The sequence below is a fragment of the Rhipicephalus sanguineus genome, chromosome 1, assembly GCF_013339695.2.
Source record: "Rhipicephalus sanguineus isolate Rsan-2018 chromosome 1, BIME_Rsan_1.4, whole genome shotgun sequence".
Lineage (NCBI taxonomy): Eukaryota > Metazoa > Arthropoda > Arachnida > Ixodida > Ixodidae > Rhipicephalus > Rhipicephalus sanguineus.
In genome coordinates this window covers 111966684-111993609 of record NC_051176.1, presented here as the reverse complement: position 1 = coordinate 111993609, position 26926 = coordinate 111966684, and the positions used below count along the sequence as shown (strand labels likewise).

Here is a 26926-nt window from a genome sequence, read left to right as displayed (position 1 = left end):
ATATGCAAAGGGTGTTGCGAATCTCGGAGGCTGTAACTAAAACATGCATTTTTTTTTTTTTGATGTACGGATCTCGAAGGCCATGTTTTTTTTTACCGGAAATACGTCGTAGACGCCATGTTTTAGCAATTGCCAGGCGGCGATGCGTGCGGTTGCGATCATGATCATCATCATCTCAACAGCGATGTTAGCCACTCTAGCGAAGTGAATGTTTTGTGGAGTCTTTGTGCCATTTGGATGTCTGCTGGCGAGCATTGTGCGATTCGGTGCGACTGCTCCATTTGTCTCCTGTCTCCGCTTGAGTGTCTTCATGGAGGCAGGTGGAGGCCACCGTTATTCGACGGTGTTTTGAGCACGCCGGTTTTGTGAAAAAGAGGCAACCTCCGCTGAGTTTGCTGTCACCGCTGTCACTTGCTCGTTTGATGAAGAAGGGGAGAATCTCTGCGCTCGATATGAGGCTTTGCACGCGGACGAGGAGTGCACTCCAATCGGATTCTCCGAGTACGCAAATGTCGAGTGCACAGTGCAGACGTGTTACGCCGACATCGACAGCGAGATAGCTGCGAGATCGACCGATTCAGCCTCTAATGTTGACAGCGATGACGAGCCCTCCCGAGCACCCCCTTTGGCGGATGTCATCGATGCCTTGAGTGTTGTGCGCAGCTTCGTCGAGTGCAACGGCGGCGAGGCTGAGATGCTGCGCCTCATTGACAGGCTGGAAAATATGACTTTCAGTGCTGGGAACTACCGAACGCGTCAGTCACGCATGGAGGAATTTTTCTCCAAGTAGGCTGACTTGCCACAATAAAGGTGTGACTTCCGTACATCACGTTTTCTGGCTGATTTCTTTGATTTCGCGTTGTTTCGGATAATTGGGAATCCCGCTTAATTGGGATATTTTTCTCGGTCCTGAGGCCTTCGAATTAACGAGGTTTTAGTGTAGAAGTAAAATTTCAGTTAGTACAGCGACGTCCACGCCTGTCTTATTTTTGCACCCATTTTTAAGTTCCGCTACTCGAACGAGTGTTATACCCCTGTCACACGGACAACCTTAACCGTGGTTAAGCTGACTACGGTTACGGCTGACCACGGTTAGGGGTAGCTACACAGCAGAAATAACAACATGGTTTTGCAGCGATAAAGCGACATTCTACACAAGAGGCACATTGAGGCCACGAAGACGCATCGGAATTCAGCAGGTGTACTGAAAACTCCAAAGACCTGCATATCAGACGTATTTGGACATGACAAAAATTGCAACCCAATCCGATCCAGGCTCTTTGCGAACCCAAGTAAACCAATTTAGGAGGCGGTGATGTGAACGTAACCGGCTGATATGAATTCGTGAAATTTCCCAGCCGAATTCCACTGTGTCGAATGGGCCGAAATTTGGATGTTCTGAACACTTTTCCGCGTCGCGGCGCGTGATACGAACTTTGGTACCGAATCCGTCGAACGACGGCCGAGAGCAGAATGCTGTTAGCTTCGGAAGTACGCGCGCGGCCAGTGCGCACACTGTCAGAACTGTGGTTATCGTTTGCCATAACCGCTGTGGGCGAAACCGCAGTCGCTCTTGACACTATCATGTATGGCGACGACGAAACTGACGGGACTCCGAAAGTGCGCGTGCGTCGAACGCCCACCCAGTCCAAGTGGCGCTGCTTCCCGCAAACGCCGCGGACAAAACAGCGGCAGATGCGATTATAGATAGCAATACAGGCGACGCAGAACGTAGCTTTTAAGGCACGTGCGCAGCCAGCACAGGCGGATTGAAAACGGAACTACCGTTTGCCGCAACCGCCGCGCACGAAACCACGGTCGCTATCAACGCGATCATCGATAGCGACTACGAGCTCCGAAGGTACGCGGCTAACGCAGCGGTAGATTAAAGGCTATATAGTCGTAGAAAAAGGCACGAAGCAGTGGTGTAGCCAGGAGGGGCGCCCCGCCCCCGCCGAAATTATTTATTTATTTTTTTTTTGCTATGGCATACAGAGCCCAAAATGACACTTGACCACATCTGCCTGCCCGGCCCCCACCTCAAATCAAGGAGGTGCCATCCCCCCCCCCCCCCCCTCCCCCCCCAAGACAAAAATTTCTGCCTACGCTCCTGGCACGAAGCCTTTCGGCTTCCGTGTCGATCTTCGCTTGTCACTATGGTGGAGCGGACTTCACTTAGTTTTCAGTTTGCCTCATGTGAAGATTTGACGCGCGCTTTCGCGGCAGCCAGCTGCGCCGTCCCCTATTTGTCCGTTCACGTGTGTCCCAGAAAGGCATACGCGAGTTCTTTTGACAGAAATTAATATTTTGTGCGTATATCGTGGTTTGAAAACAGGTATTGCTAGTCTTTTGATGATACCAAATTTTGGGCGATACGAATATTGTCGTTCCCCCTTCAGATTCGTATCTCCGAGATTCTACGCCCTACCTGCATTGTTAGTTTGGCCACTCTAAGCCATTATAAGACCGCAACGCCAATGGCAGCCTGCATTGACACCCTTGTCTAATGTTTACGCTTACGGAGCTGTTAGGTGATCCAATGGCGTTATGCAAACAGCCATCATTGGACAAAACTTTTTATTTCAAAACAGTTCCCTTATTTGACTGTTTTGCTTGACACGGTTCATTTTTCCCCTTGGCAGTGAGCTTTTAGCTGACCCAAAAGCTGTTTTCCCTGCTCCCAAACGCGTTTTTGGCTGCTCCAAAAGCCCTTTTACCTGCTCCAAAACGCACTTTTTGCTGCTCCAAAAACCTGCTCCAAAAACCTGCTCCAAAACAGCTTCAGTCAATCACATCAGTGCTGGTGCACATAGAAGTGCCATATGGACGTCCATATAGCAGGAGGTAGTAACAGCATAGGTCGGCAAAAAAATCTGAGCTCACTCAGACTCACTTAGGAAATATGTTTTGCTCTGAAGACTCACTCGGACTCAGGCTCACCAAAATTTTCCTCAACCGGGCTCACTCGGGTTCAAACTCACCAACATATTGCTCAGCTGGACTCACTCAAACTCACGGCTTGACCTGAGCCTGAGTGAGTCTCAGTGAGTTGACTCATGAGTGAGTTTGCCAACCTATGTGTACAGTCCTCCTCTGCCTGAGGAATCGTATCACATGTGTGATATAGCTGTCGGAATGGACCTTGGTCATCCATCTTTGCCTTTGTATGTGCTGTTTCAAGCAACTTGACGATGGGATTGTTTGGAAACACATCCTATTAGCAATTCAGCAGAGTGACATCCTTAGTTTTCTTGCAAAATTTAATGGCATTACCTGCTTTGGCATTAGTAGCTGTTAAATGTAGCACTGCCCTGTACAGCTATTCACCAGTAGCTCTTCTGCCACTGGGCTTTTGCAACAGCTTGCTTACCGTATTTTCTCGCATGTAACCCGCCCTCGCGTATAACCCGCACCCCTAACTTTGAACTCCCCGAAAAAAGAAAAAAAAATCATCGCGTATAACCCGCATGCTTAGCTTTAAAAAAACTGTTTTGGGAAGTCACAACTGCGCAGTCACAATCTTGTTTACAAAAGAACTTTATTTCGAAGCGATCATCGCAACGTTGACGGCGCCGATTCCCGTTCCTTCAATCATCGCCAGACTCGCCGCTGTCGCTGCTGCCATCCGAGGCTTCGTCACCGCTCTCGAAGACGCAATCACCTTCATTGCCATTCAAGCAATTACTGATGGCGCACTTCTTGAAGCTCTTGCGCACCATGTCGGCCGGAATCGCCCCCCACGCATCCACGATCCACTGGCACAGCAGCGCAATGTGTGGCTTCCGCACGCGCCCCGTCGGTGTGAGGGCGTCGGCCATCCAGTCGGCATACAGCTGCTTCACGTGCGCCTTGAACGGCTTATTGAGGCACATGTCCAGTGGCTGTAGCATGGAAGCCATGCCACCGGGTATGATCACGAGGTCGGTGCGGTGGTCAGCGAGGCGCGCTTTCACTGCGTCAGTGCAGTGGCCTCGAAACGAGTCCAACACCAGCATTGACCGCCGTGCCAACATGGCGCCCGGCCTCTTCTCCCAGATCGTGCGAAGCCAGTCACAGACGAGGTCACCACTCATCCACGCGTTATCTTCGGTTCGCACAACAATCCCTGGTGGCAGTGGAATGCTGGGTAGCGTTTTGCGCTTGAAGATTACGTACGGGCGCAGTTTGGTACCATCTGCCAAAGCGCACAACCAGACAAGGCTGACCAACGGTGCAAACTGGCCACACCTGACTCTGAGACAGACGCTGTCAAATCGCTGTTGTGACGCTGTTGACCAATCAAACAAAGCACGCAAAAAGTGAATAAACACGTTACGGAGGGGATCTGTCTATGGCCTGTGTTGGCTTTTATTGGCTTTGCACCAGACGATGGGGATGCGGACTGCACGGCAGGCCATGCATTGCCGTGAAGCCGATTTCTGCTTCCGGATTATTCGCAGATAACCCGCACCCCCACTTTTCAGGCGATTTTTTTTCAATTTTTGGTGCGGGTTATATGCGAGAAAATACGGTATGTGGGGCCAATGCTGTGAATAGCCTATGCGATACATGTTATCCACCACATTAGCCTAGTGGTGATTGTGTTGCACTGTAGAGATCAAGGTCCCTGTTTGATCACCACCATGATAACCTCATTTTGATGGGAGCAGAACGCGAAAAAGCTTGTTCATCTGCTTAGATTTAGGTGCACAGTAAGGAGTTCCGGCTGGTCAAAATTATTCTTGTCTTCCACTATACTGCGCCTCATATCAGATGGTGGTTTTTTTTATGCAAAACCTCAGAATTTTAATTAATTTTGATTACCTTGTTGCAGTGGCCCCCACAACTCTCTGTAGAGCAGATTGTCTGTTGGTGATGTTCCTTACAAGGCAAATCTAGCACATTTTTGAACACAGGTGTTATCTTCAGCAGTAGTGAAAAGAATTGCACTTTTCATTAAATTTTGGTATATTTTTACTTCAACCCTGGCATTTAGAGGTTGGGAAGTCTGATAATGTTTGTTATGACCTCGAAGCAGGATTTCATGTGTAGATGTTTGTCACGAAGCAAAGCAAATGTACATTTACTGGGTTGAGTGCTAGTTCAGCTCATCCTAGGCTTTTTATGAGCCTTAAAGTGTGTGTATGTGTACGTTGTTGTTTCTGCCCTGTTTCATCGCTAGCTATGATTTAAGAGAACTCTGATTTTCTTTTTCTTGCACTACTTTCTACAGTCTGCTGGTAATTCGGACAGCAACCGTTGCAAGGTCTGCAATGAAGAAGTGAGTACAATTGAATTTAGCCGTGAGTCACCTAAGTTCATGATACTTTATACACAAAGGCAGCAACTTGTGACAGGATGTAGTGATGTGTGCCATACTCTGTTTCATATTTTAGAGGCAATGCTGTGGAAGCTATGCAAATAACTGACCATCCAAATGTGTCACCAGGAGGGCTTGGGTTTGACTCCCAGCCACGCATTTGGATGGAGGTGAAATTCAACGACGTCCACAGTCAAAATTCCGGTGTTACGATGTGCTTCATAATCATATCGTGGTTTTCCCGTGCAATATCCCCACAACTTTATTTTTTTTTTCAAATAACTGGCCAAACGGGTCTCACTTGGCCAGTTTCTCAATGCAGTCGGGTGTGATCTGCTAGATTTGGGACATTTTCTACAAAATAACTACTTCATATATCACTACAGCTTGTGTATGTGAGGCAATGTCTTATTGCACAATTTATGCATAAATCTGCATTCAGTATGTGACTTCCTAGGTTTTGGGAATGAGTGAAAGCAGTTCACTGTGGCTGCTGGTCACATAAATGTCACCCTTTCGTTTGGTGCAAATTTGTTCTGGTCTGCAGTGCTTTCCAAGTTTCCTTGTAATATTTTAAGCCATACTTAAGGATGCAAGTATGACACCTAACGTTACATAGAATTACATTGTCTACATATCTGTGTACCTTTCATATGCGGTGCAGTTTTTTGGTTGCAGATGCTAGCAGCAAGAGCTTTCTAGCCCTCATAGCATTGTGTGCTGTGTATGAAATGCAGTATAGCCTTTGTCACTGACCTTGTCATTAGCTAATCATGGCTATCTTAAGTGGCCTAAGTGTTGCTCAACTGTGTACGTGCTACTCAATGAAGTTAGTTGTGCAGAAATTTACAAGTTGGAGTGAATACACATCAGGGTAATGTAGTCTTCATAAATGTACATTATGTTCATGAGATGTAGCTTTTCTTGGACATGATGGCATAGCAAAGGTTTATCAACAATTCATGGCAATGTAAACAGTGCCACACCAAGAAATAATTAACGTGGCTCTGTAGCACACAGAAAACTCTTTCAATTGAGGCTGGCCTAGATTCGACTGGATACGGTTGTATCTATGTAAGGTGTGATAATGTATGCCATGCTGTTATCTGATTTTTGTGTTTATGGCTGCTGGCTCAATACATGTTTGTGGTGCAATTATGCAGTACGAATTGGAACGTGGAGAGGTCTGGCTGCCTAGTGGCCTGTCAACAGCTCACTGGCTGCAGACAGCTGCTGTGTTGGTGATCATGGGCAGCGCAGTCTCAGGTGCCTGCTTGGTTGTCAAGGTCTTCGACAATGTTGGCATCCGCACCCTTGCCGTGGGTCTCGCCCTGCTGGTTGAATATGTATGCTTGCGGTACGTTGATAGGTTTACCTCGTTTCCACTTCTAATTGAAGAACTTCAGTTTTGAAATGTGGTTGAATGTGTTAGAGTGACTGAATATGTTTAAGTGGTGTTAGGTAAGTTTTAGCAAAAAAAAAGAAGCTTTTAAAAGCCTTATTTTTCTCTTCTAAGTCACGCAGAATGTCTCCTGCCTCGGTCTTACTAAAGATTGCGCACAGCTTTGCCAGGCATTATTTGTAACCTGTTGTAAGGGGAGACACGAGTCGAAAAATGGTGATTTTCATGAAGAAAGGTCGTTTGCGTTTTTGACGATTTAAGCAACATTCATGTTAAAGAGATAGGGCGTGCAAATACAGACATAAGATAGAAGACGCCACAAGCATGAATACATGAATCTTTAACATGAATACTTACCAACTAGCTCAGCTCTCTGTTATTCTAAGCAACATTGTTCCCTCCTCTGTGGTATTGGTGTACTTTGCTACGTTGTATGCTACATGCTAGGTGTTCTGTTTGACAACATGAATGGAGCATGTGGCAAGCAGGAGTGAAAAACTTTCGCATTGGAACAGCGCAGCTATTGTATAGGCTGGAGAATCTTTCTCTGTTCATCCCTGCCACAACAGCCGCATTATCGATGGAGGCGAAGGTGCGGGAGACTCATGTACTTAGATTTAGGTGCACATCAAAGAACTCCAGGTGATCGAAATTTCCGGAGCCCTCCACTGTGGCATCCCTCATAATGATATTGTGGTTTTGGGACGTTAAACCCAAACAATTATTATCTTTCTCTGTTCTGTTAAAATTTCATCATATGTGTGGCCATGTAGCAGCTTGGCATGCCACAAAGTCATCGTCTTCTTTGCGTGTTTGAAGTTGTCCACCCTGTTTGATATGTATGTTGCGCTAAAGGGCAGTAATGGATATTTCAAAGTAATTTCAGTCCTCCCTTCAACTTTGTTATAATGGGATTTGAATGTATAACAACCCATTTGTCTCCAAATTGAGAGAGCACTGACCATTTTGTGCAGTCTCGTAACTTCAAAATGGTTTCGGATGCTGGATATTAATGGTCCGACGTTGTGCTTTCTGGTAAAGCATCAAACATCATCCTCATGAACCTTGCACATGGCTTGCCGTAGTGGCAGCAAAGTCAGATATCCCCACTGCATGTGGTACGTTATATGAACAGCTAGCTACGTAGATGCATCATTTGTAGTGCTGTAGTTGCTTGTGTGCATCGTATTGACTTGCTCTCTGAAGGTAGACCAGCATCCCACTGCAGTGGCTGTGTTGACAATAAAGAGTGTCCACCATGGTAGCTTTGTGGTTGAGGTTGCTGATCTTGAGGCTGTGGATTTGATCCCTGCCGCAGTAACTACATTTTGATGTGGGCGAAATGTAAAAACACTCATGTATTTCAATTCGGATGCATTTTTACGGCAAAATCTAATCTGGAGTCTCTCACTATGCTATGCTTCATAACCAAATGGTGGTTTTGGCATGTTAAAGCCCAAATTAATTTTCTTAGGTACTATTGAATGATGAGTAGCGAAATTCATTGTGCTATTTTAGGATAGAGAAATGTTGCTGGAGAAGAGAGCCCTGTAGCACATGACAGTGCAAACCATTTGGCTGAATTTGGTGGTGATCTTGCAGGCTCTTGGGCATCAGCGTGCTGGAAGCTTACCAGCGTGCCAAGTACTCGGCAGTTAGGATCTTGGGGAAGCGACTGTCGGGTCCCGGCACTGAGCGCATTGTGACGGCCACACCGAGCGCCCGCCTCGTGGTGCCTCGCACTGGAGGACACCTTCCAGCTGATCACCGTGCCATGCTTACCACTGCACTTGTGACACCGCAGCCAGCCGCTGACTCGGAACTTGTCATCTGAGCCCTTGTCTCGTATTTTTCTTCCCTGTACACCCCCTCCCCCGTACATGAGAGAGCTGCTTTTAGAGGGGCCGCGGTGCTCTGCTGCTGACAAAATTGCAACTCCACTCTCTGGGGGACGCAATGGTTGGGTGTGCCAGGCACCCGCTCCTTGTAGCCACCAGTAGGTCCGTGTTCATAGTGGTGTTCACCCCTCATAAAAGGCTGCCTGAAGATACGCAGTATTGTTCAGTTTGAGCTTCCCTTTGCACACCTCTTTCAATGCTCATTTTGCATGTGACCTTTGACCTGCGCAGCTAGGTGAATGCTTGTGAAGAAGGAAAAAGAAAGAACATCATGACTGGCAAGGGCAGTGCATGCTCTGGTGCAACTATATCTAGTAATTTAAATAGGAGGTTCTTGGTCTTGTGTGGGTGTGAGTGGATGTGCGAGTGTGAATGCAAGTGTGTGTGTATGTCACTTCCCCTCTTGTACTTTTAGATTTGTTTCACTCTTGGAGCTCTTTTTATTTATGAGTTTTCTGAAAAATATATATTCATTTCTTTTAGTCCAGCGTTAGTGCTGTTTACACGGACTAATTACTACAGCCAAAGAATGTTCAGTGAACTGTGCAGACAAGAAAAGAAAGTCTTTTCTTCATTGTGCAGGTTTTCTGCCTTTAGCTGGATTACACAAAGAAGACCTCTAAAAGCAGCCTCTCCTATAAAAGCAATGCTAAAAAAAAGTGTCCCCAAAGACAAAGGAAACGGTGCAATTTGGCAGAACTGATGACATTCCCTCACTTGTTGCTATCTGTCCAGTTGTATGAAGGTGTTGTCCGGTGATATTTGCAACTTGGTGATCGTTTAGTGTAGTTGACTACCTGTCTTGGCACTAGCCACAAGCGTGCATTGACACATCTGTGATGTCCTCAGTTTTGCCAAGCACGTTCCTGTTAGCGCTGTCTTGCGGGTAGTGCTTGCACACTACCTTCGTTTAGCACACTCGTCAAGCGCACTTGCCAAGTTCTTCACTTTTGTGTTCAGATCTGTGCTGGGCTCTATAATGCTTGCTCTAGTAAATTGGCACCACACTTGTTCGTCTTTTTCTTCTGTAAAGTGATCTGGACCCAACGTTTTTTGTGCATCCTGGAGTCCTTTGCTGAGTATAAATTTACAGTGTCTTTCAAACTAACACAGCTGGCTGAATTTGGAACTTGGGAGTCTGCGCTCTAAGAGAGGGGAAATGCAAAAAATGAACCTGTACTTTTTCCTGGCTGTGTTTAGAGCTTGTGTAATTACAATGTTCTTGTTTCACCAAAGTTGAATTGAAACTGCCAGGTAAGCCGAACGAGCTTTCATCTGGAGGATTTGCCTTCATGACAGTGCCCTCGGTTTTGATTTTATGCGACAGATGTCTTGGCCCCCCTATTATTAACTGGAGAGTCTGTAGTGCAGAGCATTAGGGTTCAAGGGCGTATGTGTATGGTCGTGTGCATTCAGAGACTGGAAAGTCTTGCACAAGGTCAGGTTTTCTTGCTATTTGCTAGTCTGCGCAGTGTTGTAAATGGGGCACCCCCTTAATGCTCTGACAAAATAAGTCATGTTGGCCCGAGCTTGGCTACTGTATTACACTGCAAGTACTTCTTAGGCCATGAAGAAGTGTGTAGCAATTCAGAAAATCTTAAATTGCACTATGTTTTTGGTGAGGGGAGTGCGTATTGTGCAGTTATTATGGTATTCAACCTTCAGATGCCAGCAGTTTAGTCCAAATATTGACAGTGTTGGATTCTGTAGCAGTCCTACAGATGTAGCACTTGTCCTGTCACAAGTACTTGTTTCATTGTGAATTTATGCATGCATATGTGTGTGCTTTTCTGTCACAATGTTGTCGTTTTCTTTTTCGTAGTCCTGTTAAAAAACAGCCGGTGAAAGCTTTTCTTTTTTTTTTCTGAATCTTGTCTGTTCAAGACCATTCCAGTGATATATCAAAAGGCTTTCAAGGAAGCATACACTTTGGAGACTACGTCGTTATATATGTAGCATAGAAATGCATTTGCTGTAGACTAATGTATATAACCTTTACGCACAAGTTTGTTCTGCTGAAAACTGTGCATGTAGAAAGCCATCCACATGGAAGGAATGGAAGTCTATTTGGCAGCATTGTATAGTTACAAAGAGCATGGAAACTGCATTCAGGCTTTAGCTGCTGTTGCTATATAGTGATAATCGAGTGATCATCATGCATACCAAAAATTTTTGTGCACGGAACAAGTAAATAATTTCATGCTGTATTGAATGTTCTGGTTCTTAATGTTTGCCAGAATGTAGGTAAACCTTGAGGTGCACAGTGCTGCTTTAAATACAACATGTGCTTATGTTGTCTGTCGAAACTTTTGTGCCAATGTTAAAGCCAGGGCATCAAAGACAGGTTTATCAAATTTGTATGCATGCATTCTTTGTACTTTGCCTTCTCTAGGACATAGGATGTCCTGGTCACAGAATCTCTTAAAATGCACAATTGCAATAGGGTTACTGCAAACTTTAGCTGTTTTTTGCTGAAAGTGCACTGTTGGTGATCTGTGGCAGAACTTGTGTACATAAATTTGTGTCATTAAGTTATATGTACTATTTGCTTTCACAAGCAGTCCGGTGTAATTGTAGAACTGTTTATGTTCCCTCATATATTGGTATTGATTAAAATTTTTTTAATCTCACTCGTTTCTGAGCATTTTTGTGGTTGCTTGCAACCAGATTAAAAGTGCTGTCACTGTTCTGGCACAGTGTCAAGCAGCTCGTTAATATTAAATAAAGTGCTGTTGTTCGTTCAATTCTTCCTAAATGTTATTCCTAGATTGATTGTCCCTAAAGATGCAGGAAGGACGTTGGCATGTTATCAAAAAACCTGTTCACGTTGACTGTTTGGAATAGCAACATTAGTATTCTAAGAGCCATAACTTGATGTTTATACCTCACATGCCCCGGTAACCCTGTTTGACTTTCAACTGCTGAGAAAGCTTCCATCGTCAATACTCTTCTGCAATGGCTGCATTGTAATTAAATTGTGCTATCCAGTATATCCAGAAAATTTTGTATTTGTTGTAGTGTGTGGTTATGAGTGTTGCATATTTTGACCCTGCGTACATGGTTCCAAATCTAGTTTTGTGAAAAATTTATGTGCAACTGCTGATTACCTAGAGATTTAGCCACAAAGAAACATTTTCTGCAAAGTGTATGTAATCAAATCTATCATGTTGACAGCTAATCACTTGACTGTTTTTAAAAGAGCAGTTTTGAACTCACAAATTTGTTGCAAACATGGTACACTGATAATTTAGCTGCAATCCTTGTCTGGAGTTTGAGTTGGTCAGAGGGCACAATTGTTGACAATTAAATTTATCATGATATTTTTCAAATCTATGGCAAGGAAGTTTCTTTTGCATTTTCTTTCAATGTAAGCCAGTCGATGGGAATTCGAAATTTTGAAAAATACTTTTGAGACGGTTTACGTTAGGATTGCAAGAAAGCCACAAGAAAATAAGCACTTCAGGGACATCTGGGGTGGTATTCTGTTAAGTGTCCACCCACTACATTGACTGTCTGTTTCAGCGTGCACTGAGTGGATGGAGATTGAAGCTGGGATTGACTTATTGGTGCCAGCCCACTCGCTGTCAAGATTTAGCCAATCTGAGCATGCTGAAATGGACAGTCCACTTAGTCGACACGTCCAGGATACCACCCCATGGGTGCCTGACTTTAGTTTTGTATAGCCTGTTATGTACCCCCACGCAATCGGGTTCTGCTGCTACAGGTGACACACACACACAGCTATGTAGCTGACAATGCGTTTGCCACAGCTTCCTTGACACCTTTGCATAATATGTGGAGGAGACTTGCGCTAACCAAACTCTCTGGCTTCAACTAATCCCAAGGTGCTATTCTGGACATTGTCAAGTTCTGCTATAGTGTCATATTCTGTAATGGTGGCATTTTTAGCCAGTCAGAGGAGCTGCAGCACAGTGCTGCTAACATACATTAGCTTTTTCTCCATTTCTCAGGGGCAAGCTTGCAGATGCCCTTGTGCGAAGGTTCTTATCTCTCTGCTTTGCCTAGCATGCCATCAAGCGCAGACACTCCCACGTGCAAATAAGTTGAAAATTTAGATATAGTGTATTCGAGAGTGTGGCAGAATTTGATGATTGGATAATACTTGGAACTTCAAAGACCAAACAAAATCCTGCAGACAATATGCATGAAACTACGCAGGTAAGTATGCATGCATTCAGCATTGCCATCAAATTCTGGCAGCTGCTCTAGCGAGATAACACATTCAGCTTTCGTTTAATGGCGAAACTGATTTCACTACATGCTATGTTGGGTATGCCCGCTACCTCCCTCCCAACCCCCCCAAGAGAAAAAGTCTTGTGTAGGGATTGGTGTAAGTCCTGCACTGAATGCAGCTCCACTCCTGTGAAACCTGAAAAAGTGCGTAGCAGAGGCGCCCAGCGATTCCTGTGTAGAGCTCCCACTGCTTTGTTTACCAAATCGTCAATGATGTCAATGTTTGAGGTTAGCACATAGGGCTTCCCCAGCACGAATAGAATCTTGTTAGGGAGATTTGCCAACTTGGTGTGCGACATGCGCGCTACTTTTTGCTGTGCTTTATCAACTTCCTGCTTGTTACAGCAGTTGAGATGCATGTCGGCTGCAGCGAGTTCAAATGGGTTGTTTACTCCTTCAGATGTAGCGACGAAGGTGCCGGTGGGAGGAGCAATCGCGCACTTGGCGAGGTGGTGGCGCTCTCTCTTGTGCGGTGTGGGTGTTAGCCGTATGTTTCTGAAGGGTTTTTAGCGACCTTAAGTTAATTATTGTGATTACTTCATGGTTATTTCTGTTAATTATATTATTTTACACCTTGTTCGTTTATTTTGCCCAGTTCTGAGCATTGCTAGCCTTGTTTTAGGCCTGAGAGCCTGACCATGGACCATGTGCATGAGACTGGACGACAAGCCGGGCCCCTAAAATGCCACGCACTTAAACAAACAAGCACGTATGCAGAGGAGAGAGAGTGATCATCTAGTCCGGACCCTGACAGTCTACAAAACTGGTGTGGGTTCATTGCTGCAGTGTGTGTGTGCCTCGATCCCTAGGTGTACCGTCTTTTTGCGCTTGTAAGATTTGTCGTGAACATGAACCAACTCGCCCAAGCAGCAGTTTCAGTTACAAAACTAATTGTTTCAGGCCTAGGATGCAGGCAGCGATTTGTAGACCACTGAACAAAAGAAGTTGCTTGTGGCAGCACTCTAAAGGAGTAAACACCAATTTTATTAGAAGCAGAATGTGCAGATCTTGATCGTGACGTTGATCCTGATCGGGCCCGATTGCAATTAAAAGTGATCGTGTAGCAGCACCTGATCCAGATCGAACGTTATCCGGATCGGTCTTGACTGCGACCAAAAGTGTTCGTGTGACACTTAATAAATTAAGCTATAATAAAACGTGTCGAGCTGCTATGTTCTGTCATGTGTTCTTTGTCATGACATCTCTGGAGTACCCACACGACGTGCGTGGCTTTGCCTCTTGAGAAACAAAATCGAAAGTGGGTGCATTAATTTAGGATGACTTGAGTATTTCCTTTTTTTAGAGCGCAGCTCTTAGGCGCCCGTTCCTGCGTTGAGCGGCGTCGCCGTTGGCGTTGCAGGCGTCGGCGTAACCGATAGAGCGAACGAGGACGAAAGAGAGCGAACTGTCGATATCGCAAGCCATTGAACCGACTGAACCTCACTTTCTTCCTCCGTCACGCGCGCTGGCCCCGCGGTTGGAGCTTGTGCGCATGCAGGGCTGGCACGTGCACTGCGGTTGGCTTCGCTTGTCGTGATGGGGCCATGGGGCTGTAGGCGTTTCGCCAGAGAACATCTAAACTGTCTCTACCACTTCGGTTCGCGACGCCGACAATGCACAAGGTGGCGTGCGTAGCACTCGAGCGCTGGCAGTTATGTTACATTACAACTGCGGATAGCCAAAACTTCAAACACAGTTGGCGCTGCGCCAACACGAAGCTGCGCTCATAATTCGCATTAGGCAGTATCGCAATCGTCGATGAATTTTTTTTTCGGGGTTTTAGATGCATTTAACTTCCATTTACGGTGCGCGTACGCCTTGTCGCTGCATAGCATTTTTTTTCTTAGTGGACTTGCTGGGCACTCTGTTCTTACAGGTTTTGTAAGCGTACTAGAGAACAAGACAGTGGAGTAGACGCTGGAGGAGCGCTAAATCGCAAATAGAGCACAAGTGTTCAAAAAAAAAAAAGAAGTAAGGAAAATGCGCAGACTACGTGGTACGTGACACGCTTGCGCGAGGCTTGATGTGCGGCAGCTGTCTTGTCAGTGGTGTGCGCTTGTAAAGCCTGCGAGTTCTGCGCATGGTTGGGGACTAAATATTTTCTAGCAGAGAACTGTACGTACACCATGCTACAAAACACACGAGCTGTTGTCCTCTTTGCGCTTGCATGCATTCTTCCTTACTTCCACTGCGGCTTCTGAAACATTGTTACAGACTAAACCAGAATCTATTAGCCTAAATTTTCAAGGTAGAAGCTACGCCAGGCAGGGCAGGAGTTCGGAACATATTTTTCATAACCGGCAGGCAGATACCGCACAGCAAAGAGCCGCACAGCAGCCCAGCAGTACCCAGCAGCCTCGACAGCCAATGCGCGCGGAATATAAATCCAACAAATCCAATCCAATCCATAGCGTCCATAGTGTTCGGAACGGCTCGGGGCAAATAGGAGGCTTCATGTACGGTGTTTTGAAGTTTCTTTTGCGTCTTATGTGGCAAAATAGCGTAAAACAGATCGTATAGAGCCATGTTGATATCAATTTCCCACCATAATCATTCCAAGTTTTTAAGCCTGTTCGCTTATCGTCTGCGTGTGCTCTAGCGTATCCATGTTCTTCGAGCAGACGTGCTTGCTCGAGTAGCTCCGGTAGGTCGTGTCAATGGCGTCAGTCAACAACACAAGGATTTCCTTGGCCAATTCAACTGCGGATCAAATACGAAGAGCTAGGAAAAGACAGCCATCTGTTCTAAATGGAATCAGCAGCTCATATGAAGACAGGAACAGCGATTTCTTGTGGTGCGTACTGCCTCCTCTCACGAGCTTGCGCATTTGCGCATCCAATCGCCGATACCTTTTTGGTCAAAGTACTTCACGGTCGTTCTAATTCCTTGTATTTTCACGAGGAATGCGAGTCTCGGGCGGATTTCAATTCACTTCGGTACCCTGCTAAGCTAAGACGTTATAAGTGCTTTGCCTCAGCCTCTCGTTTTTACGAGTCGTGCGTGTTGCTCGTCTGTTTACAAAATTGGTCTCTTAAAGGGGTCATGAACCACTTTTCCAAGTAATGATCTAATGGCCTCAGTATCGGAGTGTACTGCCTCCCGAATCGATTGCCGCAAAAATTTCTCGAATCCGTCAAGAATCAGCGGAGTTACGGGGGTTTGGCGCACGCTCCCAGCGCTTTCTCTCTTTTCTCGTGCCGACGAGCGCACTGGAAGCTAGACAGGGAGGGATGGCATGGGGGAAAGAAGTTACGCCAGCGCGCGTCATGAAACGCGATCGCTCTCCCGCTGTGATTCGCTTGCGCGAGTGCGGCTACCGTGTACTGAGGAGTGCGGCGCCGGCAAGTGGCGGCACCCCGCGGCAAGAAGCGCATCTGATCCGAACGCCGCTCTCGATTTACGTCGGCTATCGGCCAATAAGCATGCTATGTCTCTTGCGACGTACAGCGGACAGACGCCCCGCCCACCGACGAGAGTGAGAACCGGCCTCTGTTTGAAAAGAGGGTGCCTGGGGAAACGGCAACTTCGCGCTCCGCTTGTGGCCATTACGCGGCGCGAACGACTGTAATATTTGGCAGAGCAGTTCATAGCCGTGTCAGCTTTCCGCAGGATGTGTTTTTTCAATCAGCCCAAGGGGTGCTTCATGACCCCTTTAAACAAAACACTATCAGAAACTCTCGCGTTTGTCTTATGCGTACGTTAATGTTCGTTTGCGTGTTTTTCTCCTTCATTGTAGCCCAATATGCTTCGATGTTATTGAAGAAGCGCACATGACGCCCTGTGGACACACTTTTTGGTGAGCAGACACTGTGCCTTGTGTTTTTGCGTAAGCCCAGCGCCATTTCCTGAATATCGCTTTGAAGTGTGGTTTGCTTTCTTTCAGCTACAAGTGCATCACAACTGGCCTGGAATACAGTAACCGTTGCCCAAAGTGCAATTTTGTGATTGAGAAGAAGGAGCAGATCTATCCGAACTTTCTGCGTAAGTCATCCAGTTTAACGCGTAGCATTCGAACTGCATAGACTTTAAGCTTAATTCTCCTAATAATTATTGAAAATTAGCTATGACTGCTTGCCATTAAACTTGGTGTCATGGTGAAAGAGCTTGTCACAGTGTGCATGTCAAGTATGGCAAAGTAAATTTCAGTGATTCAAGTGAGAAATAGTGTGTATTCTGATGAGCACAAGGAAAACCAAGGTGGGACACTATCTTGCAGTGCTGATTCCTGCAATTTGCACGTAATGGCAGCTTAGTATGCATGGTTTTCAGCAGTGCGGTTATACGCAAATTACGGATACTTGTGCGTTGAATACATGGGCTTCAGGTGGCGATAAATCCAAAGCTTTATTTGAAGTTAAGCAGCCATAAAAGCCGTGACAGAACGTGTTATCAATGAGGTTACTGTAAGCTGAGTGCATTGTGTAGCTGTAATGCCTATGAAGGACCAGTAGATGTATTTTGTTCATATGTTGGGATATTAAAAGTTACTTACTTAGCCACTGCATCAAGTGCCAAGTGGCCTTTTGTTTCTTGAATACCTTTGTTATAAAAACAGCAATTTTGTGCCTTGAAGTAGTAATGTCCGCAAAATGTGTGTTTGCAATGGATCTCCTGGATTCATTTCAGCTGTCTTTGGCCCTTATGGTTACCTTGGTAGTGAATTACCTTGCACTGGCATAGCCAGGGAGGGGGTGATTCAAACTTTTCCCTAAATTTTTTGGTTTTGCATGTGTATCTATACATGCACGCACGAACATAAAGTATGGTTAAATACACACCCCCCCCCCCCCCACCCCATGAAAATGTTTCTGGCTACAACCCTGTTACCTTTGTAGCAATTGGCTTTGGCGTCAATTTTGCATTCTTAAGTGCAGTAGCAGTCCAGAAAAACAACATCGTTCTTGCACCATTGCCATCTGTTTAGCCTGGCAGTGATGCTTGAAAAATAGCGGCACGCTTCAGAGATATCTCCCGAAAAGTAGCTGTTTCTTGGAATAGTCTCAACAGCATAATTGTTGATGCCATTAAATGTCACTCAGAGAGAGAGACAGCTGCGTTTCAGAAGGCCTCGTATTTGTCTAGGAGGGTGAGCGTTGCTTTGTGCATACGAAAGCGCTTCATGTGTCGACAAGAGCGATGATGATGACGGGTTTTGTCATGTTTGTGTCAGTGTGAAACAACGTCTATGGGCTTCTCAGTTTGTTCAAATAAATTTCATATTTCAGTATGATGTGTCCCATTACTATGGCATGTAAGAAGGGCAAATTTTCCCTTAAGAGTAAATTTATTAAAAAAATGTTTCTTGTTAATTGTAACCAGTAATGAACAATCAATTCTCACAATAATTTGGGTGCTAAAGGATCTTCCTGAGCTGCTTTGCTATAGCGGTTGTGGAAAATGTTTTTTTCTTATGATTCACTACTCGTTATTTCAGTGAATGAGCTTATTACGAAGTATAAGCAAAAGGCTGCTGACAAGAAATTGAAGTTGGAGGGCGTAAGTGAAATGCAGAATTTCCGTAAAAAACTTTTTCCTCTCTCTGCAGAGTCTGTACAGCATGCTCATATCTACTGTATTTTTTCAGAATAGCCCAGTAGTGTCAGAATTACATGAACTTATTCTGCAGGAGTCTGACAGCATGAATTTGAATGATGTCTACAATATGCTGGACGTTCTTTCGCAGAAGAAGCAGCAGCTGGAAGCTGTAAGTAGATTTTGACTCTCAGCAAGAAAAGAACATTGACTGAGGTTTTTTGGTACCCACAGGTGTACTGTGCTTTAAGAGTGTGGTTTCAGTGTGTTTTATAGTGCTGGCAATAGTTGTTTTTCAAAGTTAAAATGTGCATTGCCTTCAGACTTGTAACAAACTACACATAATTCCTAGTAATCAATTACATGTTTGATAGTTTTGTAAGTGATGGAATACTTTTCTTATACAGTTGTGTGCAGTACACAGCAATTGAAATGTGATATTTGGAGCAGCATTGCTGCTAGTGTTGTATCGGGCCATTGCTGAGTGCTGGGGACACTGAACTGCTACATACTGGTCTACAATGAAAATGGGAACATTTGTGATGCATCATGATTTGTTCCCCCAGTAATCACCTAGCACTTTCAAGCGGCACAAAAAATTACCACAAGCCTGTGTGGAACACGCAGCGCAGTCACAGTGTAAGCTAGAATAGTAGCTTCCTAAAAGACGGTCGTAAACAGTTTGAGGATGCTTACTGCTATTACTGAGCATAAAATGTAATGGTTTAATCTGCATATGTTTGTCTAAATACAGTCAGGTGTGCTTAATCATCCAAAAAGTATGTTGTGAAGGATTTGCAGTTTGACGCTGCAGAGATGCTTTTTTTTAATAAACAAAAAGTGCAGACAAGACTGGCAAGATCAGGGCAAACGAGTGTGGCACTCCCTTCACTGCTGTCAAGGCTATAAAAGTACGTGTGCTAGGTGGTCCATAAAGAATGCTATGGCCAGTGCAAGATATGCTGGAAAATACTTATTTTGAGCAATTTCCACTGGCTTGTGTTGCTTGTGCAAAAACATTTTTGCACAAGCGACCCAAGCAGTGCTTGGCACTTGGAACTGGGTGCAGTAGCAGATGACACAGCAAGGCATCGCTCTTCGCTTACAATGCACACGCACCAAGTAGTTCCCTCAGGGTCTGTGCTCATTCCTAGTGACTGGCAGATGGGTGGACATAGCCACCAAAAGTATCTATTGGAGTGACTCTATAACAGCTTACGCTGTAAAAAATGCTGGCCGCCATCTGGTCTGTGTATCACGTTGCTATCGCTGAGCACAGTTCATTGCGGCAGTGTTCTCATGTGGTCACTTTTACCGATATTTTCACCTTCACAAGATTTCATGAGGCATCTTTCCTAATAGTAAAATAATGGTGGGGGTTTGACGTCCCAAAACCGCAATATGATTATGAGGGACGCCATAGTGGAAGGCTCTGGGAATTTTGACCACCTGGGGTTCTTTAACGTGCACCTAAATCAAAGTACATGGGCCTCAAGCATCTTTGCCTGCACCAAAAATGCGGCTGCTGCAGCCGGTATTCGATCCCGCGACCTTTGGGTCAGCAGTTGAGTACCATAACCACTAGACCACCATGGCAGGTGAGGCATTGTTCCTTCCAGGCATCATGTCCAGCGCTATTCTTGTAAAATGTCACGAAAGTGAAGGTGTTGGTGAATGTGATTGCCTGAGATTATCGTCTCTGTTATTCAATTTTTTTTTTCCAGTAGCCATTTCTATTTTTAATGAGACAAATGACACAGCTTTGTGCACTAGAATTCGGTGGGCACTACAGTAGAGCACAGCAGCCTTATGTATGCACATGTACAGGCGAGCTTACCAGAGTGCTCAGAATTTCTCTCTTCATCTTTAACGCTCTGCCAGATGTTGGCTGACGAATTGAGCCAGTGCTTCTACAGCTTGACTGGGTCAGCTGATTTGACATTGGTGCCATGAAATCACCTATATACAACATTTTAAGATTTTCATTGGACATAGCAGGAGCATCCTGTATGAGTGCCAGCAACAGCAAAGCACTGTGTTTCATAGAGGGCCAAGATGCGTGCATTGTGACATCGAGTTACCACAATCTTGGGTACGATGTGCTTATACATTACAGCACTGCTCTTCCTATGTGCAAGTGCATCGGGTGATTTTTTCAGTGTTGCTGCTCATGTCTACACAAGAAAACAATGGATGATGACTGAAAAAACTTTTGGCAAGCTATTGTTAGTGAGGATAAACATGGGAAGGGCAGCGGCGCACACTGAAAGATCCAGACCAGCTCCTTCTATTTGCTGTATTTGTGCAACGTGAATGAATGTTGGGGGAAAAGTAATGTAGAAGTGATCAATTACTTTGTGACTGCAATTTGTTGCCTCAGTCAATTCGATTTTCCAGTGAAGTAAATGTGATTGGTTACTTCTGTGATATGGTTAAGTGTCATAGTCTTTTGAGTTGTGTAAGGGAAACACTTAAATTTAGGGGTGTGCGAACATCACATTTTTCGAATACGAATCGAATACGAATATCGACCTTCGAATATCGAATCGAATATCGAATATCAAAGGAAAAATGCCTCCACAGTAACAATATTTCATTTAACACGTAGCGATTAAAAAAAATGCCAGGCCTGCGTTGAAACCGCAGCACAGTCACAGCGAAAGCTGGAAGAGCGGCGTTTCTAGAGCCCGCTAAGCTCTCTTGGGGCTACAATACAATTACACTAGAAAGGCACCCACTACGCCATAAATCACAATATTTGTGAAGTTGGGAAGCACCTACTAAGCCATTATTCGTCATTCTGCGGAGAAGCGAGGCACCAGCTACAAGTCTGTAAGGCATTATGGGCACTTTGTCGACGCAACGACTGATGACGATGAAGAATTATGGCTCAACCCTTTGTAATGGGTTGGAATCGTTAAACGGCCCACCAGTTATGTAATTTGCATTGGGTGACGCCCGGTCGCTATTTCCCTCTCCCGTCATGCTGTATAACATACGTTGACGTGGGAGAGAGACGGGGGGGGGGGGGGGCGAAGAACTTTACTAAGACCCCGAGAAAATGGATCATGCGCTTACGGGCTTCCTTGGCAACCAATACAAGTGCACTTGCGAGGAACCCACTACGCTATTAATCATTGTAATTTTACTGACACCCCGAGGAAGTGGATCATGCGCTTATGGGCTTCCTTGGCAACCAATACAAGTGCACTTGCGAGGAACCCACTACGCTATAAATCATTGTAATTTTTAAGAAGTAGGGCAGCAGGCACTGTGCCATTTTTCGTCATTCTACAGAGAGCGTTGGTACCTGCTAAACGCATGTAAGGCATTATGCGCACTTTGTTGATGCTGTGCCTGATGACGATGAAGAATTATGGCACAGCCCTTTGTAATGCGTTGGAAGCATTCAACAACCTACTCGTTGCGCAATTCGCATTGTGTGACGCCTGGTTACAGAATTCGCGTTGTGCGACGCTTGGTGCTTATTTTACTCTTCTACCACGCTATATTGCATATGCTAATATGGTTCCTTCCCGACATGAAGCCTGTATAGGACCTTTTTGCAAAGCAGTTTCAAGCACCGGCATGGCTCAGAGGTTGAATACTGGGCACCCACGCAGAGGGCCCAGGTTCGAACCTCATTCCATCCTGGAATTTTTTTCTTATTCCTTTTTTTCTTATTTCGAGCGATACTGGTTACGGACACCGGCGGCGGGCATCTACGGCGCCAAAAACGGCCGGTGAAATGATCTCATAACTGCTTTCGCTGTAAAAGAAACATTAACAGCCTGACTGGCAACACGACATACACTGCTATCACCAGAACACAATGTCCTGGCTAGCACAATACACATCACAACAGAAGCAAATATCACGGCACAATGAATGTAATCACTAGATGTTATCATGAAGAAATATGAGTTGCTCCACATGATCAGGCAGCAGGCGCTCCCTTCTAACAAAGACAATTACCTCCCCCCCTGCCAATGAAAATGCACGCTCGCTTGGAACAGAAGTGGCTGGGATAGGGAGGTACATGGGACAAAGCTTTGCGAGACTGGGGTATCTGAAGGTGCCTACAGTCCGCCACCAGTCACATGGGTCACTGTCTTTTTTCAGAAGTGGTCCCGCATAGTGAAGGAGCGGTAGTGCGGCACGTTACGGCCGCATAATATTGAAAATGTATGGTTACATGATAGCCAACAGCGCTGCACGTCGGAGATGCACCAGCAATAAATCATACGTATTGGGGCGCTCATCGCAGGCAGATATCGTGCCTCCGTGTACTTACGATGTTTATCGCTCCTCTCGGCAACGTTTTTAGCTTACGAACGCAGCAGAAATGTGGAACACGAGTTATATTATGCATGATAATCGAATCGCATATTCGAATTTTTCCAATATTCGAAGTTATCGAATATTCAAAACTATTCGAATACACGATTTTCGAATCGAATACGAATATGTCGAATTTAATATTCGACGAATATTCGAAACTTTCGAATATTCGCACACCCCTACTTAACCCTTTGAGGGTCGAATTTTTTCGCGAAATCCAGTCCAAAAATGTGTAATTTTTTTATTGCTGAAATAAATTCTTCAGGCGATTCTATTTAAGAAAAAAATTGTCTAAAATTTTTTTTCGTGACCGTAAAGTGGCAAAAAAATCAGTTTTGTTGCTACATACATATGGTTTATTCGTAGTAAAATCAAGCAGAATCCTAAAAAAAAGAAGCTTCACAGTTTTTTATGAATAAAAATTATGCACTGTATTAAACATAGCTCACAAACATACAAAAATAAGCGTACCAGACTACGTTTCCGGTTAAAAACGCTCGTGCTCAAACACTAAAAACTTTTCAGCGTGTGATAGTCTTTGAAGCATGGCTCCCCGCGCACGCGTTTCAGATGTCGCTCCTTGATCGTCATCGGAGTCTGAACTCGTCAAAACTCCTCGTCTGACGAACTGAAATCCAATGAATCAGATTCTGATCGGCAATTGGGGAATAGTCCGCATCGGAAGAATCGCTGCTCGACTCACCGGCAGCAGCGCAACCGACGCGCGCTTCCATAGCGTGAGCGAACTGCGTTAGTGAGCGCACGGAAGAAAACTCTATGGTTCTGCGCCCGTCCGGAAAGCAAAACGAGTGAAAAAGCTACAGTAATACTTCGTCTTATCGCCAACAAGACGTAGTTAGTTTTTCCGAGAACCCAAAACAGGAAACGCAATCACGGCGGCGTCGTTTGTGTAATTTAGCGCCGCGCGGAAACAGATGTAATCGCGCGCCGGGGTGCAATAAATGAGAGAGTAACAAGCGGTCACCCTTTGAGAGATTAGAAACCAAACAGCCATCCGCTCTGCGGGCGCAAGAAGCGAAAACCACCCGAAGGACGAAACCGAAACGAGCCGGACCGCGTGCGCGCGTTCTGATGCGAGACTACAAGCCGCCGCGCCTCTTTGGAAAGAAAACAAAAAAAGACGGAGAGACATTGGCGCATTAAAAAAATTACACGAATTCCCGAAGCGTGGCAGCACATTCCAAGCAAGAGAAAAGGGAGAAGGCGCGCGTTTGAAACCAAACCGCGCCGCGGGCGCTCTCGGTTGCGCAAGCGATAGCCGGCGCGCGGCGCGCCATTTTGCGAAGCATAAAAAAAGCAACAACGGAGAGACATCGGCGCATGAAAAAAATTCCACGTATTCCCGAAGCGTGGCAGCACATGCCAAGCAAGAGAAATCATCGAAAAAGGCGCGCACTTTAAACCAGCTGCACCGCGAACGCGCTCGGATGGGCAAGCGATAGGCGGCGCGCCGTTTTGGGAAGCGAAAAAAAAAATACAACGGAGAGACATCGGCGCATGAAAAAAATTCCACATATTCCCGAAGTGTTGAAGCACAGGCCAAACAAGAGAAATGATCGAAAAAGGCGCGCGTTTTAAAAATAAACGCTATGCCGTACATGTACGACGAAAACCCTTTGGTACCAGGAAGCTTCTGCCGTACATGTACGGCGAAAACCCTGAAGGGGTTAAATTAGGGCACATCTTAAGAGGAGTGTTCTGTTGTCAGGGCGTGTTATACAGTTCAACGTCCATGTAATTAACATTTAATGTATATCAAGATACAACAAATTGAGTATAATATTTCGTTGGCAGCGCTTTGTTTCTGTATGAGTTAAAGAACCATATAAAACTGAAAACAAGTAGCCGGACATTGTTTTTTCTGATGAGTGTACTTTTTTGTCGATTTAAATCATGCAACGAAAAAAGAAAGCGTGTTCTAAGTGCTTGTGTCACCTTTAAATATCGTTTAGAGTTCACCTGCAGCAAAGGCATCGTTCCATAGAGGAATAGTGTTCCATGCAACCTCATTGAATGTCCATGGTTTTGACTACGTGTATGTTAAAGGGACACTAAGGGGAAATAACAATTTATGTCAGAGTGAAAGCTCAATGTATGACGTCTAAAACAGCAATATTATCAACAGCAGTGTCCTACTTACCGAGAAATTAAGCTAAATGTATCACGCTATGAGCGCCACGAGCGGCACATTTTCAAAATGATCCCGATGACGTATGAGAGTCTGCCTACAATTAATCACTAGTAATCAAACTAGCAGCAATAAAAAAAAAAGAACCTTCCATGCATCAAGAGACGTAATAAAATGCTGTTTGTTCGTTTCTGTTTGATTCATGGAAAAAGAACCTCTTTGGCTTTGCCATGGGGAACGGCGCGCGTGGTTCAAAGGTTCCGTTTTCGCCGAACTGTGCTTCGCCCGGCGCCCTGCTTCGCTCACGCGGTCGCGTCTCAGTGGTAGTTTCAGTAGCGCGTACTGCCGCGTGTGTTTTGCGCACTCGTGAAAGTCGCTCTGACAGAAAGTTTGACAAAATGCCGCATGCATGTGATGTTGCCGGATGCCCGAATGGTGCATGCCGCCGCGCATTAAAGGCGGGCTACGTTGGGCACGGCAGCAATGACGTGTGAAAGACTGATTTCAGGCGGGTGATTTGAAGTGCGCTAACGCGATGCGGACCACTAAAACATGATTTTATTTCAAAATAAGCACTTCCTTGGCATAAAAGTAGCACTACAAGGTTTCTGGACCGCTATTTAAACTATCAACATCGACTTGATATTTGCCTTTAGTGTCCCTTTAATGCCAAGTAGGGGGGGAAAGGTGAAAATGGTGTGTGGTTATTGTGTGGCAGGAGATTTTATGGCTGTTAATATTTATACTTTTGAGCTGTTTACATTCATGTTTCCTTTGCATAGAGCCTATTAACCAATTCAAAGATCCATTCCATGGGATTTGGCAGATCCACAAGCCAAAGAAAGTTGATGTGCACCCCTTTTAAAGAGGCTTGAAAAATCAGCGTATGTTGTGATAGCTATTCCATTCGATCTGTTGTTGGCAATAGCTGGGAGCAACGACTTAAGATTACAGTAAATTTGTTTGATGGGTGGTCCTGTAGAGGATGTGTAGTGATCTTGTGGTGTGCAGTGCCAACTCATACCCATCAATATGTGCATTGACCATGAAATATTGTGTATTGTGCATAGTTGTATGTGAATATTAGGAAGTTTAAGTGAACACATTGAATATTGTCCTGTTTGATTTGGTGTAAATTGCCTTCAAAAATATTTTTCCAATAGTGTCTGAATATTTTACGTTGTTAACTGTGCATGGTCAAGCATAAAACTAGAGCAGAAATGTAACTTTTATATGTGCTGTAATGGACATAAGGCACACATTACATTGTAGGACATCTTCCATCCCTTAAGGATCCAGATTGGTTATTTTGGTGAAATCTTGATCATGAGGGCATAAATTTCACCCAGATAAGGCATTCAGATGTTGGTATTGTTTAGTACTATATTTACAGATGCTATACTTGTTAGTTTTCTTCAGGTTATATTCTTAGTTGCAACATCATTCAGTATAATCGCAATAATATGTACTGCGACCATTACAGTTTGACAGTAAGTCACACTTCTCTGTCTGCTCTTGCCACATACGGCGCACTTTTACGATTGCATAGATAATATGCCCACATGTGCTAACTGTCTAATGAGGCTGCCTTGCTGTACTTCATTTCTATAATTCTTGACCAAGCGTGCTAAAAAAAAAATGCTCAGTATGTGAACAGTGTGCTTATTTGTTCTGGTCCATTTATGTAAAAGCAGTCAAGAAAAGCACTTTTCAACCATATTTTGCTATGTTTTCTTGACAAAACTGGCTTTAGTATAGTTCCCTCAGTCATCTACTGCTTGTCATTCCAGGGCTTCTTCTTGTGACCTCTTCGGCCTTGTTTGCAATGCTCCATAAGTGTTGCTGATAAGCCACCTGTCATATTATGTGCAGTGTAATAAGAGAAGCTCGTTACCATTTTACATGCTAGGATGTGGAAACTTTTTTTAGGGAAAGCTTTTCATTATTTGTAAGCATCATCTATGTATTCAATGTCCTGTTTGCTTTTGGCAGTAGCACTCCATTCATTATAAAAAATTGGTCTTTGTACATCCCTAGTTGACCATAAGTTT

General features: G+C 44.8%; 2 protein-coding genes across 5 annotated transcripts in view; both read left to right on the top strand.

The window, feature by feature from the left end:
• LOC119396228 (uncharacterized) overlaps positions 1 to 11229 on the top strand; it is a 51654-nt gene extending 40425 nt beyond the window's left edge. For both annotated transcript variants that reach the window (XM_037663353.1, XM_037663368.2), the window contains exons 12-14: positions 5213 to 5260; positions 6463 to 6656; positions 8304 to 11229. In XM_037663353.1, coding sequence (XP_037519281.1) covers positions 5213 to 5260; positions 6463 to 6656; positions 8304 to 8535 — 474 coding nt within the window. In that variant the 3' untranslated portion in view covers positions 8536 to 11229. The remainder of the gene's footprint in view (positions 1 to 5212; positions 5261 to 6462; positions 6657 to 8303) is intronic.
• A 4030-nt stretch (positions 11230 to 15259) lies between these two features.
• The window catches only part of LOC119396215 (E3 ubiquitin-protein ligase COP1), a 49772-nt gene continuing 38105 nt past the window's right edge, over positions 15260 to 26926 (top strand). Inside the window, exons 1-5 of one of the 3 annotated variants that reach the window (XM_037663329.2) lie at positions 15260 to 15647; positions 16590 to 16649; positions 16737 to 16834; positions 18288 to 18349; positions 18438 to 18557. In XM_037663329.2, coding sequence (XP_037519257.1) covers positions 15511 to 15647; positions 16590 to 16649; positions 16737 to 16834; positions 18288 to 18349; positions 18438 to 18557 — 477 coding nt within the window. In that variant the 5' untranslated portion in view covers positions 15260 to 15510. The remainder of the gene's footprint in view (positions 15648 to 16589; positions 16650 to 16736; positions 16835 to 18287; positions 18350 to 18437; positions 18558 to 26926) is intronic. The other 2 variants (XM_037663339.2, XM_037663319.2) reach the window with 2 other exon arrangements.